Source organism: Rhinopithecus roxellana, chromosome 12, assembly GCF_007565055.1.
Source record: "Rhinopithecus roxellana isolate Shanxi Qingling chromosome 12, ASM756505v1, whole genome shotgun sequence".
NCBI classification, from domain to species: Eukaryota; Metazoa; Chordata; class Mammalia; order Primates; family Cercopithecidae; genus Rhinopithecus; species Rhinopithecus roxellana.
In genome coordinates this window covers 46,385,309-46,402,134 of record NC_044560.1, presented here as the reverse complement: position 1 = coordinate 46,402,134, position 16,826 = coordinate 46,385,309, and the positions used below count along the sequence as shown (strand labels likewise).

General features: G+C 35.8%; 1 protein-coding gene across 4 annotated transcripts in view; it reads right to left on the bottom strand.

Annotated features, from left to right (window-relative positions):
* Window positions 1-16,826, bottom strand: part of DOCK7 (dedicator of cytokinesis 7) — a 233,854-nt gene that overhangs the window by 33,975 nt on the left and 183,053 nt on the right. For 2 of the 4 annotated variants that reach the window (XM_010370685.2, XM_030912971.1), the window contains 8 exons: window positions 16,614-16,748; window positions 15,543-15,695; window positions 10,238-10,396; window positions 9,479-9,579; window positions 8,154-8,346; window positions 6,579-6,722; window positions 1,806-1,937; window positions 361-375 (listed from right to left, as the gene is read on the bottom strand). In XM_010370685.2, coding sequence (XP_010368987.1) covers window positions 361-375; window positions 1,806-1,937; window positions 6,579-6,722; window positions 8,154-8,346; window positions 9,479-9,579; window positions 10,238-10,396; window positions 15,543-15,695; window positions 16,614-16,748 — 1,032 coding nt within the window. Of the gene's footprint in view, window positions 1-360; window positions 376-1,805; window positions 1,938-6,578; window positions 6,723-8,153; window positions 8,347-9,478; window positions 9,580-10,234; window positions 10,397-15,542; window positions 15,696-16,613; window positions 16,749-16,826 lie in introns of those variants that run through there. The other 2 variants (XM_010370687.2, XR_748766.2) reach the window with 2 other exon arrangements.

The window sequence follows — 16,826 nt, the reverse complement described above, 5'->3', positions numbered from 1 at the left end:
ATAAATCGACCTCTGTAAAATGAGGTGAAACAATATGGTTAAAAAAAGAAATCTGTGTATAAATGTTGATGAGAGAAATGCTTCAAAGGATAAAAACTAAAGTGATGACAAAGTGGCTCATTTACCAAAGAATCTCATTAGTGTAACATATGGATTTCCATGCACTGCCTACAACCTCTTAATAAGATATTTCTTAAAATAACTTACAATATTTTAACAAAATTTCTTTGGTTAATGAATTCAGTTGATAGCAGATAGCAACAGAATGCCCACAGCTAGCACATGTGGGCAAAGCATTGGCATAAGAAATCTTATAAAATCAATCTATTAGTGTCTTTAACTAACTAAAACATTACCTACCTCCCAGCCAGTACTCTGTATAATAAAAAGTAAAAAAGGGCAAGTCATAAAAAAACTGTTTAAAAAGAACAAAAAAGGCCAAAGGCACCATATACCATAAATTCTTCTCCATAAATAGAAGACAGCAGGATATTTTAAACAGCATATTCATTTACTTAAGACCTGCAATAATTTCATAAATTGCTTGGTCAAAACCCAGTGGCTAAAATTTTGCCTTTTAAAAACTTTAAGTGAAAGTACAAATTTTAGGGAAAGAGAGCCAGCTGCTTGTTCCATTTACATGTTTAAGTGATCTCTAACTAATGTGAGCTGCACTTCACTAAGTATCCAGGATAAATTAAAATACAAATTGCAACTCTGCTCAAATGCCAATGACACAAATGGCTGAAAGTTTCTCAGAAACGACTAGCTCTAAATGTGCCAGACCTAACATTTATAATTTGCAATTTACAGCTCTAGAAACTGGCTTGAGGTTCCTGTGACAGTATATGTACAACTGATTATTAAAAGACCTACGTGTTATGGTAATGAAACCTAATCAATATTTTTCGACTTTAACATTTTAATAGATGACAATAAAATCCTGACTTCACAGGATAGCAGCCCTGTTTTTAGACTGTCAAAGGCTTTTCAGATTAATCAGTTCATTTAGAACAGCTTAATTCATTGCAAAAAAGAAGAGATCAAGCTGACAGGTAACAAAGTAGGACTAATACTGAATACAAAAGTGGATAGTCATACTCCACCTCCTTTGACACTGGCAGCAGTAGGTAATAGTAGGGTAGCAAGGGGAAGGGAACAGAAAAGTGGAGGAGGAGGAGACTCGATAGGATATTTTGCAGTATTTCAATGAAGCCAAGGATTTAGTTTCAAAGAAATCAACTGCTAGTAGTGTACTTCATTTTAAAACTAAGTTTAATTTGATTCTAATTTTAGTGATAATATGTAGATTCCATAATGAACTATAAAGTAATGAAATACTATTAGAATTAAATATACATTAAGACAACCATTTTATTCATTATTTTCACAAAATAATATTTTTGTATTAGAAATATATCAAAGGATGATTGAATGTAAACATCTAGGAAAAATAAAGTTCAGTTGCAGTCATTAAAAATATTAGTAGTTTATTAGTTTCACATCATTTAATTTAAAAAGCTGAAATATGATCTACCTTGTGAAACAAAAATCACAATATTTTAAAACTTGCTAATTAATAATTCAAAAATGGAAAAAAAAAACTATGCGGATAGTTTATGATGATCACCATTACTTTGGTACTGAGCTTTGCTTTGGCCACGAACTATCATTTTGACCGTTCATTGGTAGTCTGATTAAAACGGTCATCTCACAGGATCTAGTTTGACATCAGTACAAAACAACATTAATGCTTTCAGACAGTTTTTTCCCTTAATAGTGAAGCTAGAAATTGGAATCATTACCTGATGAACAATTTTGCTGAATGCTTCTTGAAGTTTACCATGAATTGTGGATAGTTTCTTTGCATCCCGATTAGCTTCATGAATAGGAATAAGTACTTTGTAAACCTCATTAACTGCTTCATACATGCCAGCCTATAAGAAAAAAGTTTATAAGATGTTGCTTTCTTTTACATCAATAAGAAAGTAAAGTAATTATATGAATTTGCAATATTTCTATTAAGATAATACCACTGAGGCCGCGCGGAGGCTCATGCCTGTAATCCCAGCACTGTGGGAGGCCGAGGAGGGTGGATCACGAGGTCAGGAGATTGAGACTATCCTGGCTAGCACGGTGAAACCCCGTCTCTACTAAAAATACAAAAAATTGGCCGGGCGTAGTGGCGGACGCCTATAGTCCCAGCTACTCGGGAGGCTGAGGCAGGAAAATGGCGTGAACCCAGGAGGCGGAGCATGCAGTGAGCCCAGGCCTCACCACTGCACTCCAGCCTGGGCGACAGAGTGAGACTCCATCTCGGGGGGGGGGGGCGGCGGGGGGGGGGGGGGGGGTGGGCGGGGGGAAGATAATACCACTGGAGCTTTTCCAATAGGAAACAAAAACAAATACTAGTTTTTAACTGTATTAAGGCTTAATAAAAAGAATTTTCCAATGTATCTTCTCCTCTGGATAAATGGGTATGTATGCAGATACGTGTATGTATGTGTATATTAAGATATACATATACACATATGTGCATATTTATATTTCTATAATTTGAATTGGGCATTTTCCTTTTATCTGCCCAATAATTACTTCACTAAGGCTAATGTGTGTATGTATACTTATCTATGCATATAAACTTTTGCAGAAACTAATTCTGAGCAGCGGAAAAAGAAATTTAATATTACACTGGTCACAGATACCCAATTCTCCTATAATCAGACAACCCGTGGCCTCCTGGGACACAAAAATCATTTACTTTTCCAAAATATTAAGCTGACACAGGCAATCTCCTATTGTAAATCTCCTGTGGAAAAAAATCACAAATCTTTAATAAAGCATAGAAAGTTCTGAGCCACCAGATTTCCTTCCACTGTGGGCTAGTTGGCCACTGGTTGCTATGGTTATAATCAGAGTGAGAGACAAGATGTGTTTGTATTGGTCTTCTATCCTTTATCCTTTTTTTTTTTTTTTTTTAATTAATAAGAAACAGGGTCTTGTTCTGTTTTTTAGGTTGGAGTACAGTGGTGTGATCATAGCTCACTACAGCCTTGAACTCCTGACCTCAAGCAATCCTCCCACTCCAGCCTCCTAAGTAGCTAGGACTACAGGTGCTCACCACCATGCCCAGCTAATTTTTTCACTTTTTTTTGAAACGGAGTCTCGCTCTGTTGCCCGGGCTGGAGTGCAGTGGCCGGTTCTCAGCTCACTGCAAGCTCCGCCTCCCGGGTTTATGCCATTCTCCTGCCTCAGCCTCCGAGTAGCTGGGACTACAGGCGCCCACCACCTCGCCCGGCTAGTTTTTTGTGTTTTTTAGTAGAGACGGGGTTTCACCGTGTTAGCCAGGATGGTCTCGATCTCCTGACCTCGTGATCCGCCCGTCTCGGCCTCCCAAAGTGCTGGGATTACAGGCTTGAGCCACCGCGCCCGGCCAATTTTTTCACTTTATATAGAGATGGGGATCTTGTTATATTGAGCAGGCAACCTAGTTTCAAATGTTTCAAACTCCTGGCCTCAAGCAATCCTCCCACCTTGCACAGTAATCCCAGAATTACTATGCAACCTCCCAAAGCACTGGGATGACAGGCGTGAGGCACTGGGCTTGACCCATCCTTTATATTTAATAATGGATTGGTGCTGTAGTAAGAGAAGAGAGAGATGTTTTCCAAAAGCCATTGAGTCCTCATTGCTTCACAGATCAGCAAACATATTTTCCCAAAGAAAAACACATGGTCCTTATATTTCCCAGTACGTTTGTAGGAGTATAATTAAACAATAATGTAGGCCGGGCGCGGTGGCTCAAGCCTGTAATCCCAGCACTTTGGGAGGCCGAGGCGGGCGGATCACGAGGTCAGGAGATCGAGACTATCCTGGCTAACACGGTGAAACCCCGTCTCTACTAAAAAAATACAAAAAACTAGCCGGGCGAGGTGGCGGGCGCCTGTAGTCCCAGCTACTCGGGAGGCTGAGGCAGGAGAATGGCGTAAACCCGGGAGGCGGAGTTTGCAGTGAGCTGAGATCTGGCCACTGCACTCCAGCCTGGGTGACAGAGTGAGACTCCTTCTCAAAAAAAAAAAAAAAAAAAAAAAAAAAAAAAAAAAAAAAAACAAAAAAAAACAATAATGTAGTTGTACTAGTGAAATATGTTTAGTGTAACTAAAATGCTCCAGTAATTATTTTAACTAAAATCAGATTAATTGAAAAAGAATAAAATTTACAATCATATACAACTGCAAAAGAATTTTAATAATATAGGTTACTGTCCCCCAATCTAAATGCACTACTGTGAATTATTAAAATCACACACATACAAACACACAGAGTTATGCTAATTAAAACATTCCACCAATAGCAAAAAAACCTTGCCCCCTGCTAGCTTAGACAAGTGTAGGGGTGGAATTGGAATGGTCAAGGTCCTTAGAGGCAAACATTTTAAAAGAGGATCGACACCTAATATTTTAACTCTGCAAAAATACTCTTCAGAGTCTCACAATTGCCAGTAATGATGAAAACGATGGTAACAGTAAACACACTAGTACTTACTTGGAGCCAGGAGCTGTTATAAGCACTTTAAATACATGAACTTACTTAATCCTAAAAACATTCCTACGAGGTAGGTACTATTATTAGATGTATTTAATAGATAAGTGAGGCACCAAGAGGTTAAATAATTTGTGCCTGAAGTAACACAATTACTAAATGGCAGAGCCAGGATTTGAACTTTGGCAGTAGGCCTTCTAAATCTACCCTTAATCAATATATTGCAGGATAGGGATAAGGCCTGGTGAAGAACGAATCAATTCCCAACAGAAGTAAAAAAGGGGAAAGAGGGCAGCATTGCATATTACCTCAAGCTTCTTTCTTACCCTAACATGAACCTCAGAGTCTCCTAAACCTTGGGTGCTGGGACACTAAACATTCAGCAGAAAAGTCAGAGGAAGTAAGTGACCCTATCAACATGGTTAAAGAAGGTGAGCATGAATTCAGCTAACTATCTTCTCTTTCTCCAATAAACATCCCATCTGGGTTTTATCTGACTGCTTTAATTCTTCACATACAGATGGAAGGGAAAAAGATTGGGGTCATAGCATGGTAGCATAGTCAGGTAAGGGATTCAGGATGCAGTTCATTAAAGAGTAAGGTCCAGGGCTCCGATAACTACCTAATGAGGATTACTATGCAACCAATGGAATGAGTGGTCATAACTTTCTTGGACACCAGGGCAATGCCCATCATACTGGAAAGAAGATTCTCCATTTCATCCAATAGACAAGATCTATTTATAGAGCCCCGTCAGTCTACCAACTAGGAACTTATATCACTCAGAGACTTTCTGTTTTGTTTTACTATGTTTTTTAACTTAAAGGTTTTAGAAAATATTTGGCAGTAAAAGTTTTATGAACCAAAAAATATCTGCTACAAATCACATGCTGGTTCATAAACAAGCAAATGAAAAACACTGGTGGGCTGGGCACAGTGGCTCATGCCTATAATCCTAACACTTTGGGAGGCTGATCAGGGGAACATAACTTGAGGTCAGGAGTTTGAGACTAGCTTGGGCAACAAAGTGAAACCCCATCCCTACAAAAAATAAAACAATTAGCCGCGTGTGATGGTGTGCCCCTGTATTCCCAGCTGCTCAGGAGGCTAAGGTGGGAGGATCCCTTGAGCCCTGGAGTTTGATGCTGCAGTGAGCCAAACCACTGGAACACTGGGGGAAGTGTTCTAAGTGTATTAAGTGTTCTAAGTGTACTAAGTGTATTAAGATGAAAAGGAGTAAGCCAATAATGAATCTAGAAAGAAAATCTGTTCCTAGATAGTTTTTAGGGGACCTGGAATAAAAAACAATTTTTTTTTTTTTTTTTTTTTGGTGACAGAGTTTTACTCTGTTGCCCAGACTGGAGTACAGCAGCATAATCATGGCTCACTGCAGCCTCAACCTCTTGGGCTCAAGCAATCCTCCCACCTCAGCCTCTCAAGTAGGTGGAACCACAGGCATGAGCCACCATGCCTGGTGAACTTTTAATTTTTTGTAGAGATGGTATCTCACTATGTTCCCCAGGCTGGTCTTGAACTCCTGGACTCAAGCAATCCTCCCATCTTGGCCTCCCAAAGTGCTGGGATTACAGGCATGAGCCACCATACCGGGTCCAGAATAAATTATCTTTTTTTTTTTTTTTGAGACGGAGTCTCGCTCTGTCGCCCAGGCTGGAGTGCAGTGGCGCAGTCTCGGCTCACTGCAAGCTCCGCCTCCCGGGTTTACGCCATTCTCCTGCCTCAGCCTCCCGAGTAGCTGGGACTACAGGCGCCTGCCATCTCGCCCGGCTAGTTTTTTGTATTTTTTAGTAGAGACGGAGTTTCACCGTGTAGGCCAGGATGGTCTCGATCTCCTGACCTCGTGATCCACCCGTCTCGGCCTCCCAAAGTGCTGGGATTACAGGCTTGAGCCACCGCGCCCGGCCCAGAATAAATTATCTTTAAAGAAAAGTAGGGTCATAAGACAGAGAGAATAAATACACGTCATTAATAATTAGAGGTATGAAACTCTGGAAAAAGAATTAACAAGAGTCATCTACCATAGAGAAAGAAGCAGCTGCTTGTTCCAGTAATCCCACAAGTCCTGACTCAGTAAAGTATTTTCCAGAGCAGATACCTTCTTCATCTGGAGATACCACATCATCTGAGACCGCAGATTCTTCTAAAACATTAGATGAAATATTCTAGGGAAAAAACAAATTGAAAAGGTTTTTGAAACAGAATTTTCTAGCATAAAAATGTATAAAAAGAAATAACTGAAGATGAACTGTAACTATCAGGTTAGGTTAAAAAAAGGAGAGTAATATAAAGGTAAAGACAAATCTCCAAAAACTTCCTGTATTTTGAAGATGATAAAACGAAAACACCACTGCTAGATAACTTTTCTCTTAATAAAAAGTGGTATGAAAGAAAATTAAGAAACATCATGGGCTAAAGGAAATTGTAATATGACATAAGACAGCTAAGAAGATATCAATAGTCCTTTTTTATTTATTTAATTGATCTTCTCAAAACTCTCTATAAAGGAAAAAAGGTACAAAAATGGTCTCTTATCTAATATACACGGAGTTAATAAAAAAAACTCAAGTATAATAAAAGCCCTCTTATTCAATGAGATTGGAATCAGCCATTATTTCTAAAAAAGAAATGATGCATACATACCTTATTTTATTTTAACCTCCTAAACATGTACAGTAGATGTACACTCATTTATCAACTTTTGAAGTAGATCTAAGGCCTTCTCTTTGTGTGTATGGGTTTCCAGATCAGATTTCCATGGAATCTCTTATGGGTAAATACCCAAAAGGCAACATTCTTTTTAAAGATTTCAAGTTTTGGTTTCTTTTGAGTGAAAACTTAAACTTAAATCGATTATCAAATTATTCTAGAATTTTAGGAGTTTCCTCTCCCCCAACCTATTTGTCTGGCCCACAGTTAATTCAACAGCAATTGTTTTGGAGATTCACCTTTCCTGAGTCTTTGTAAAACATTCACCTTTGCTATCAGAGAAACGGTAACTTTCTTTTTGCATTCTGATTTCATCAGAAGATAAAACATTTAACTAAATTTTATAATATCCCAAACCTACCATTAACAGGTTGTGAAGAAAAGCAAAGCATAACTGACCCTTGGTAAGCAAAGAATTCAACTAGTGGGTCAGAACTATGTACCCTACTAGAGGGCAAACTCATCTGTGAGTCATGGTATTAGTCATAAAATGTACTAATATTTTATGTAGGGAAAAGAGAATGTTAGTATATCTGCTATGTTAAGTAAAAGCCAATTAAGAATTTCTACTGAATTTTGATTCTCAGTAATACATTTCCACAGATGTTAAAGTATGTAACTGATTACAAGGCAGTAAAGACAAAAAGAAAAAATAAGCATAGTGCTGATAATTCAGAGGTAAGAAACTGTGGAAAGACAATTAACAAGAAGTACTCCTTAAAAATGTATTAATGACAATCACTGTGAAATGTTAATCTACCTTGTGAAGCATTGGCTTAAGTCTTTAAGTTTTCCCTGCGAACTAAAAAAATCTCAACACCAGTGAGAAAAAGCTAAAACCAAAAAAAGACATACCTTGATTTAATGTACATCTGGAAGATTCCTACCTGAAATGTTACACATCCCACAGGAAGATATTTCCGGTCCTCCAGCATGCTCAAATATTCAGCAACAAGTGCTGCTGAGTGGACTAGACACTGTGCAGCTTCAGCATGATTGCTTCGTTCTGAGTGCTTGCCAGCCATGTTCTGCAGCCAGGTCAATCGCAGATCTGGAGAGGTCTGGTAACCCTTGGCAATTCTAATTAGAACAGAAATTCTTCTCCATTAGTATATGCTTCCCAAGCTGGGAGGGAGTTTAGCTAGCTCACTCAGAGTTTACCTCGATAGGTTTTTGATACTGTGCACAACCTATTTAGTTTTAAAGTAGTATGAAAATGTCACTATGCAGGCTTAGAGAAATAACTGTGGCCTATGGAATGGCTAATATCAGTGGGCGGGGCGGGGGAGGGCAGGAGGGGCAAAAAAGAAATATGCCATATTAAAATCTGACCATTAAGGAAATAATCAGTTAAGGGAAAAAGTATGGAAATTTATGTGTTCATTACAGAAATATAGAGAAGTTTTATATGCAAGGAAAAAAGAAAACTTCTAAAAGGTACTTTTATTACATCAACTTTATTTCAAAGAGATTAAATTGTTTTATTTGTGCTTTCAATGAACTCCAAAATTGTAGGAACAGAGGGTCATATGACAGAGAAAAATTCTTAAGTTTTACTATTGTATCTATTAAGTTGTTAATACAATAAAAATTATGGAGTTTTCAAAATATGCCCTTAGAAATATCATTCTTTAGTCATAATTGTATTGAAAAAAGGTAATTACTGTTACGGTAAAACATTCATATACTGTATTTTCTTCTTAAAAGACTGAGTTTTACATTTAAAATATTGGTATGGACCTTTAAAGGAAGTCTGGGGCCCAGGACACCAAGGTGTTAAATGTGTGTTATGAATATTTTAAAAAATCCTCTTATTTTTGATAATCAATAAGTATATTTGCATTGTTCTTAAAAGAAGAGACACAGAAGATCTGAAGATGCCGCCTGGAAAAAATGCATTTGGACTTTCAATCTACCATTGGAAAAATCACTCAAGGCCAGGTGGGGTGGCTCATATCTGTAATCCCAGAACTTTGGGAGCCAAGGCAGGCGGATCTCTTGAGCCCAGGAGTTCAAGACCAGCCTGGGCAATATGGTGAAGCCCCATCTCTACAAAAAAGTAAAAAATATATAAATATAAAAACAATAAAGAATGTAAATACAGAAAAATCATCACAAATCACTTTTGTGTGTTTATTTTTTTCATCTAATGCTTACTGTATGTCTTACTAAGTCCCTTATACAAAGCATAAATGAATCAAATAAATGCTACCTGTACATTAGATCAATCAACATTTCAGGATCCTCCTGGTGTTCCTTCATTTTCACAGTATCAGAAAGAATCATATGGAGATTGAAAACCAGATCCTGGACCTGCAGCAGAGAATGATATGAAAAACATTCTTGAATTGTCATTCATCCATAATAACCAAATTAGTTTCAGAGATATTTCAGATAAATATCTAAAGATTTCAAAACAAGTTGTATGATATTGATATGGTTCTGTAAAGTATAGGTATGTGAGGATATGGTAAGTGAAGGGTAGTAAACTTTATATAAATTCCTTAGCAGACTATCTATATTTTTTGTTCTTTCACCTGGAAACAAGCAGAACTATAAGTAGAAATAAAACAGAGGGCTATAGGAAATACAAGAATACAAAAGGAAAATTCTCTCCTATATTTCTGATTTTACTAAAAGGTAGTTTGTAGAAACTTTAGTTTATCAGGCATATTATTATTTGATTAATAAGTAGGAACGTTTTGGCAGAAAGCTTTGTCTGTACTGTCCAAGTCTACTGTTCTACTTATTATAAGTGCACAGAATTAAACACCAAAGAATTAATTATTTCCAAAAAGAAGGGTAGCTGACTACAACAAAAAGATTCAGTCCTATTTATGGCACATAATGTGTGGATTCAAAATGAAATAAATGATCCTCCAGCAAAAACCAACTTTTGATTTAACAATTTGGAAAGTGCCTATTTAACAAGCCTATTTCAATTAATGATCTAGAAAGTAGCATTTCTGACCTGATCAGGAAATGTTGTTTCCCTCAATTCCAGATCTTCTTCAGCATATGTCAATATAGTCTTTAGAGAACGTCTTAAGAATTCTTCATTAAAATTCTGAGATGTGCCCACCAAGGAGGATAGTGACATTGTTACCTGCATTTTAACCCTGGCAAAGTTCTGTAACAGAAAAATTGTCCAGTCAATACTTAATATTAAAAAGCTTTAAAAAGTCTGCTATTTTTCCTTGCTAAAAGTATATTTAGTGAAAAAATACCATTCTAAGCAAAATATTTTTTAAAGTAATAAAATATGCAAATAAAAATCTTATTTTAGAAAGGATGTAAAACTTAGAATTTTGTTCTGAATAATGTACTACAAAACAGGATTTTAAGAAGTCATGTGTTAAGAGTTGAATTAGAAATTCTGCTTATGTCTTTACATTTACTTATTATGGGCATATGTTATTAATATAACATTTTACAGATGAGGTTAAATAGCTTGATTGACATTATAAGATTCTTAAATGGTAGATGGAGTATTTAAATTCTAGTCCATTTCATGACATCCACACTATGATGAAAACAATTTAACACACATCATGCGTAAAGTAATGTAAGGCAGAATCTTTTGGAGTGACGCCTTTAACAGCTTATAACTTACATTCTTTTTAGTGTAAATTCATTTCTGCTCCACCATTCTCTACCATGAAATCATTCTTAAGAGATTATTGGTGATAATATATCAATTGTCATATCCAATATTTTTTGCTCAATATTCTACTTCACATCTTTGTATATTTAAATTACTTTCTCCTTGAAAATCTCCTACCTTATCTTCAGTGGCACCACTTTATCCTGGTTTTCTATTCTTTTTCAACTCTTTTTCTGCTTTATTCCTTGGATGTCCTTCCTAAATACCAGTATTCCCAAAGATTCTGTCAAAAAACTTTTCTCACTTAACATACTCTAAAGAGCCTCATCCATGTCTTTGCTTCGACCAATATATACACGTTTCCGTCTCCAGCTGATATTTCTCTGTAGAATTCCAGGCTATTATAGTTTACTAGATAGCACCATCTGGATGTCTCATAGGTACCATAAAGTCAACATGTCTACAATACGTTCTCTCCCTATTGATTATCTAAAAAAGTGATACTATTCTTGTAGTCATGCCAAAAATCTAGGGGTCCCCTATTCATTCTCCCCTCTCATTTTTCATACCATAAATCCAAATCTACACCATCTCCTAATGTGATCCAATATATCCTTTCTCCATTCCCAATGCCTTTGCTTTATTTTACGCCCTCACCATTTCTTATTTGGATTACTGTAATAACTTCCTAATGGATCTCCATGCCTTTTTCTTTCAAATCTCTCAGTCTAACCTCTACCTAGCACTAGGGAACTTTCTATAAAATGCAAATCTGAACATGTTCCTCCTCTCCTTAAAATGCCCCTAAGGCAGTTGTCCAAAGTTTTAAGGATAAAATTCAAGAATTCAACTCAGTAAATATGTCACACTACATACTAGGCACTGAGAGTATGGTGATAAAATAATTTATAGTTGGCTAGGATAAAGGTGTAATTGAAAAAGCTAAGCCTTTTCAATACTAAGACAAATATTCTAGAAAAGGCATTTAATTGTAAATATAAAGAAAATCTCATGAACAGCTGGAGGAAAAAACATTATTTAAAACAGAGAAAAATATCAGGCTACCTTTCAATGCATCTACAACAATATTTAATGTCAGAAGACAATGGTACTCAAGTACCCTTTTTTCCTATGAGGTGTTCTTTATCTGGTAAGTTTTGCTGATTTTTCTCATGCTTATTATTATTCAAAGTATAAGGCAAAAATTTCATAACCACCCTTGCTGTCCTACAAGTACAGACAACTTTAAACAATCAAGAACTAGGAAAATTGGCCGGGTCGGGTGCAATGGTTACTGCCTGTAATCCCAACACTCTGGGTGGACAAGGTGGGGGGACAGCTTGAGCCCAGGAGTTCTGGGCTACCGTGAAGTACCATCATGCCACTGCAGTCTAGCCTGGGTGACAGGAAGAAACGCTGTCTCTATTTTTAAAAGTGGGGTGAGTGGGGCGGGCAGGGTGAGGTGGCTCATATCTGCAGTCCCAGCACTTTGGGAGGCCATGCAGGGAGGACTGCCTGAGCCTAGGAGTTCAAGACCAGACTGGGCAACAAAGTGAGTTCCTGTCTCTACTGAAAAAAAACAAAACACCACTTGGAAAATATTACTCCTAAGAACCTTGATGAGGACAACGTTTAGCTAAATAAAAGATAATTATAGCCCAAAAAAACTGGTGGTGAGCAATATTTCATTTTACAACTAAGACTATGAACTAAGACTGAAATGTTACAGCTAAGATAAAAACTAGGAGGGTGAGAAAGGAGATGGAAAGAAGTACTTAACAATCTACAGTAGACATAAAACAAATAACGTTATTTGAAGGTGGCAATTAAATCAAGTGAAGTACATGCAGATTCAACAATAAAAATGTAAACAGTAAGAAAGATACTTTTTTGAAATACTGAGTTACAAAGAATGACAGGGTGGAGGAGAGAAAGAAAATCAGCAATTTTATTACTGCTCATTAAAGGGAGTTAACAGATACTTATCTCAAGTAGAGTTTCTCAATTTTTTTCATTATTGTCCCTCTTATAAATATTTTTGAACAATTTTTCTAATTACATCCCTATGATATTTTAATATCAGAGATGTATACATCTGTTTATGCACTCTATGTATATCTGGATTTATATACACATAAGAAAGTAAATATAAAGCTTACTCTTTTTACTCAGTGCAAGGTTATGAATGACTTAGATAAAAATTTTAAGTTAAAAATCTGAAAATAATTTACATTTAGCTTACCTTTATGGGCTGGTTTTCTGAAAAACTTTTAATATAATCTTTTAGCTTAAATAAACTGCAATATATCAAATTACACAAATAAATTAGCAACTTATATAACTACAAAAGCAGCAATGTAATCAATTTTTTTAAACCATTCAAAACTGCTACTTATCCAGCAAAAGAATTAAAAATTAATTTCTTAAAAATATTTCAGTGAACTTTCACTATTTGCTTGACAAAAGAAAATAAGTTCTGGCTACTATATATTCATTTAGATATTGTTGACTTTTTTTCTTTTCAGCAACTGACATGATTAAAAATGGCTTGAATAACTTTTGTAGAATGAAGTAATAAATTGGAAAGTTTTTTTCTTGGGCTTAATTTTCAAAGCCCAAGTCACACACGAATGCACTGAGAACCAAATATAAACAATATCCACAAGGCAGCCAATGGAAGCAACCTCTTGCCATATGACTGAGATCAAGCAATTGATTAAAAGTCTCCAATGACAGTCATTTATTCTCCAGTTTTATAACCCAATTTTGCATACATTTTGTTTTTTATTTTCCAAGAACTTAATGTCACTGCTGCTCATGTGATACCCAACAACACCAATGAGAGAAATAAATACTAAGCAATGCCATGTTGTTGGGTAGTGTTGAGCTTTGGAGGACCATAAGCTAAGATTTTTCTCATCCTCCACAAAAACCAATTTTCACTCCCTTGGTGGTAATACTGCCCTGGTTGAGAATGCATGATCTAAAGAAATAGAGGACTAGGGGTATTACATGACTATAAAGGCAACCATTAGAGCAAAACCAGAAATTTTGCTAAATATGATGAACACTACATCCCCAAAACAAGGTAAACAGACCATACAGTGTAAGATGAAAACAACCAACACACATTTTTTTTCAAAGGGGAGGCAAGAGGGAAAGGCATAACAAAATAATAAAATAGGATTCCAGGACATATGTAATATAATAACAAGTATGAAAGGTTTCATTCAATTAAAGGTTGGATCACAAAGCAAAACTCAACTCTTATGTTGTATATGAGAGGCACACTTAAAATAAAGTGAAAATTAAAGAACAGGCAAAAGCAAATAAAGTAAGTTCAAATTAAAAAGAAAGCAGAGGTCAAAATCTTAATACCATAAGAGATGAAATTCAGGCCAAAAAATAAAATAGAATAAAGGTTTTAAATAAAACCAACACAAGTTCTTTTAAATTCCAAAGGAGAAAAATTCTTAAGAAAATATAGTAGTTATGAGTATTAATACACCAAATAAAAGCTGAAGGAGAAACAGACAAACACAGTTACAGGCTTTAATTTACTTCTACCAAGTGGAAAAAAAACAATGATATGGAGTCTATGTGATTAATAAGGTGTATTTATCTGGTATATGTTTAACTCAATATTCTGAAAACAGAAATACTCCCCTTTTAAAGATTTTTTGTAGAACACTCATAAAAATAGATTATATTTAGACACACAAATACACAGATCCACAGTAAAGAAAGGGAGAAACAGAATATACACTGTACAATCACAATGTAATAAAGCTGAAAACTAACATTAAAAAAAATTTTTTTTGAGATAGGATCTCACTCTGTCACTCAGGCTGGAGTACAGTGGTGTGTCCACAGCTCACGGCAACCTCACACTCCTGGGCTCAAAGGGAGCCTCTCACCTCAGCCTCCTGAGTAGCTGGGACCACAAGCACGGGCCACCCAGCTTGGCTGGTATTTTTTTGCAGAGATAGGGTTTTACTATGTCACCCAGGCTGATCTCAAACTCCTGGCCTCAAGCAATCTTCCTTCCTCGGCCACCCAAAGTGTTGGGATTATAGGTGTGAGTCACTGGAACCAGCCAAAACTTTGAAACAAAAAGGCTACTCAACTCTTTGGGTTAAAAAGAAAATACAAACTGAAATGACAAGATTACTAAATATTAGAACCAAGGAGATGCCAAAAATAGTGCTTAAAGGAAAATTCAAGGCCTTAAATACTTACATACGCAAAAATAAATGAACTAAATATTTGACTCAAAAGGAAAAATATAACACGTGAATATAACATATAATAAAAGACTTAAATGAAAAAATGGAATTCTTCAAAGGCTGTGACATGTAATTGTAAAATATCAAGCCAAGATACTTAAACTTTTATTTCTTTTTACTTAGGGACAATTAAAATTTAAAATTGCTCAATGTACATTTATATTCTAAGTGTGTATTAATATACATACATACATACATATGATATGCACACAATTAGAGATTTGGATTTTTGTAAGATATACACAGAATGAGAAATATCAAGATAGCCTATGATTAGACTTAAAATGTACAAAAAACTCCATGCTCTCCCAAAACTGATTTAATAACTATCAGCAGAAGTTATATTTCATTATGAATACAGAGAACTTTCATGATTAAATACTTACATTCCCAATCTCAAAGTTTTGCCTCATTAGAAGGTAAAGGGAGGCACTGGCGTGTGACCGTATTGTACTGATGCTACTGCTACAGTGTCGGAGAAGCCTGAGGCATAAATCAGCACACTGCTCTGTCTCTTCTTCAAATAAGAGTTCAGGAAACTGTAAAACAACAACAAACCACCACTGAATTTTTACAGTAAAAGTTCCTGAGATATGTTAATACAACCTGAGCTGGAGATTTGTTAATATAGCCCAGAAACTTGCTAATATAGCCCAGAAATTAAAAGAATGGTTAGGACGATATTAGCTAGTAGTTACTAGTGTGAGACACAGAGTCAAACTGGGTTCAAATGTTGATTATGCCACTTACTAACTAGTAGTGTGACCTTGGACAAGTTTTCTCATCCACAAAATAGGCCTAATAATATATCTACAAGGGATTGTTGTGAAGCTTCTATCAGAATGTGCATAAAACACTTAGTAATCAACATACATGAATTCTACATTTATTACAAAATAATACATAAGTTATTTTAATCAACGTCTCTGCACTCCATCTTCTAGGATGATTAAAATGAAATAGCTACCTTCAAAATTTAAGAATATACATATTTCTGAGGGAAAACAAATATAAGAAGTAAATATTTAAAGCAGTTGAACAAACACACACCTTCTTTTCCATTCATCATAAAATAATTTCAGTGGGTTGAATTGCTTATATATTGAATTCTTTATAAATTGAGTTTTTTTAAAAAACAGAACCAAGTGGAGAGAAAACAAGAGAAGCCCCACATTTAAGATTGGCTATTAATTTCAGGCCCTTCTCCACATCCAAGTTACTGTTTTTTAAACCAGAACTGGTTAAAGGTGATTCGAATAAATGAAAAATTCCAAAAGGCAGGCAGTAGTAGAGAGGCAAAGAAGAATCAAGCGTCTTAGCTTATTATTTAAATTTTAACTACACATATTCATTAATATATTATTACATATACTAACCAATGAATGTGTCAAATGATCTTAGACAATGTTAACAAAGAAAACAAAGTCTGACAACACTGCAGGTATACAATAACCCACCTTTGAAACCAAGGCTCTCTGTGTAGCAAAACAGTGTTGTAGATAAACTGCACTTTGGTTACAGGCCATGCTGTGTAGTAGCACTTTTAGCACTCCACCAAGAATGCTCTCTTTGGATTCCGTCACAGAAACAGTCTGCAATTTAAAAATAAACAAATAAAATAGAGATGTACCTGCAATTTAGTTAGGGAGGTTACAGGCCTCCCTATGTAT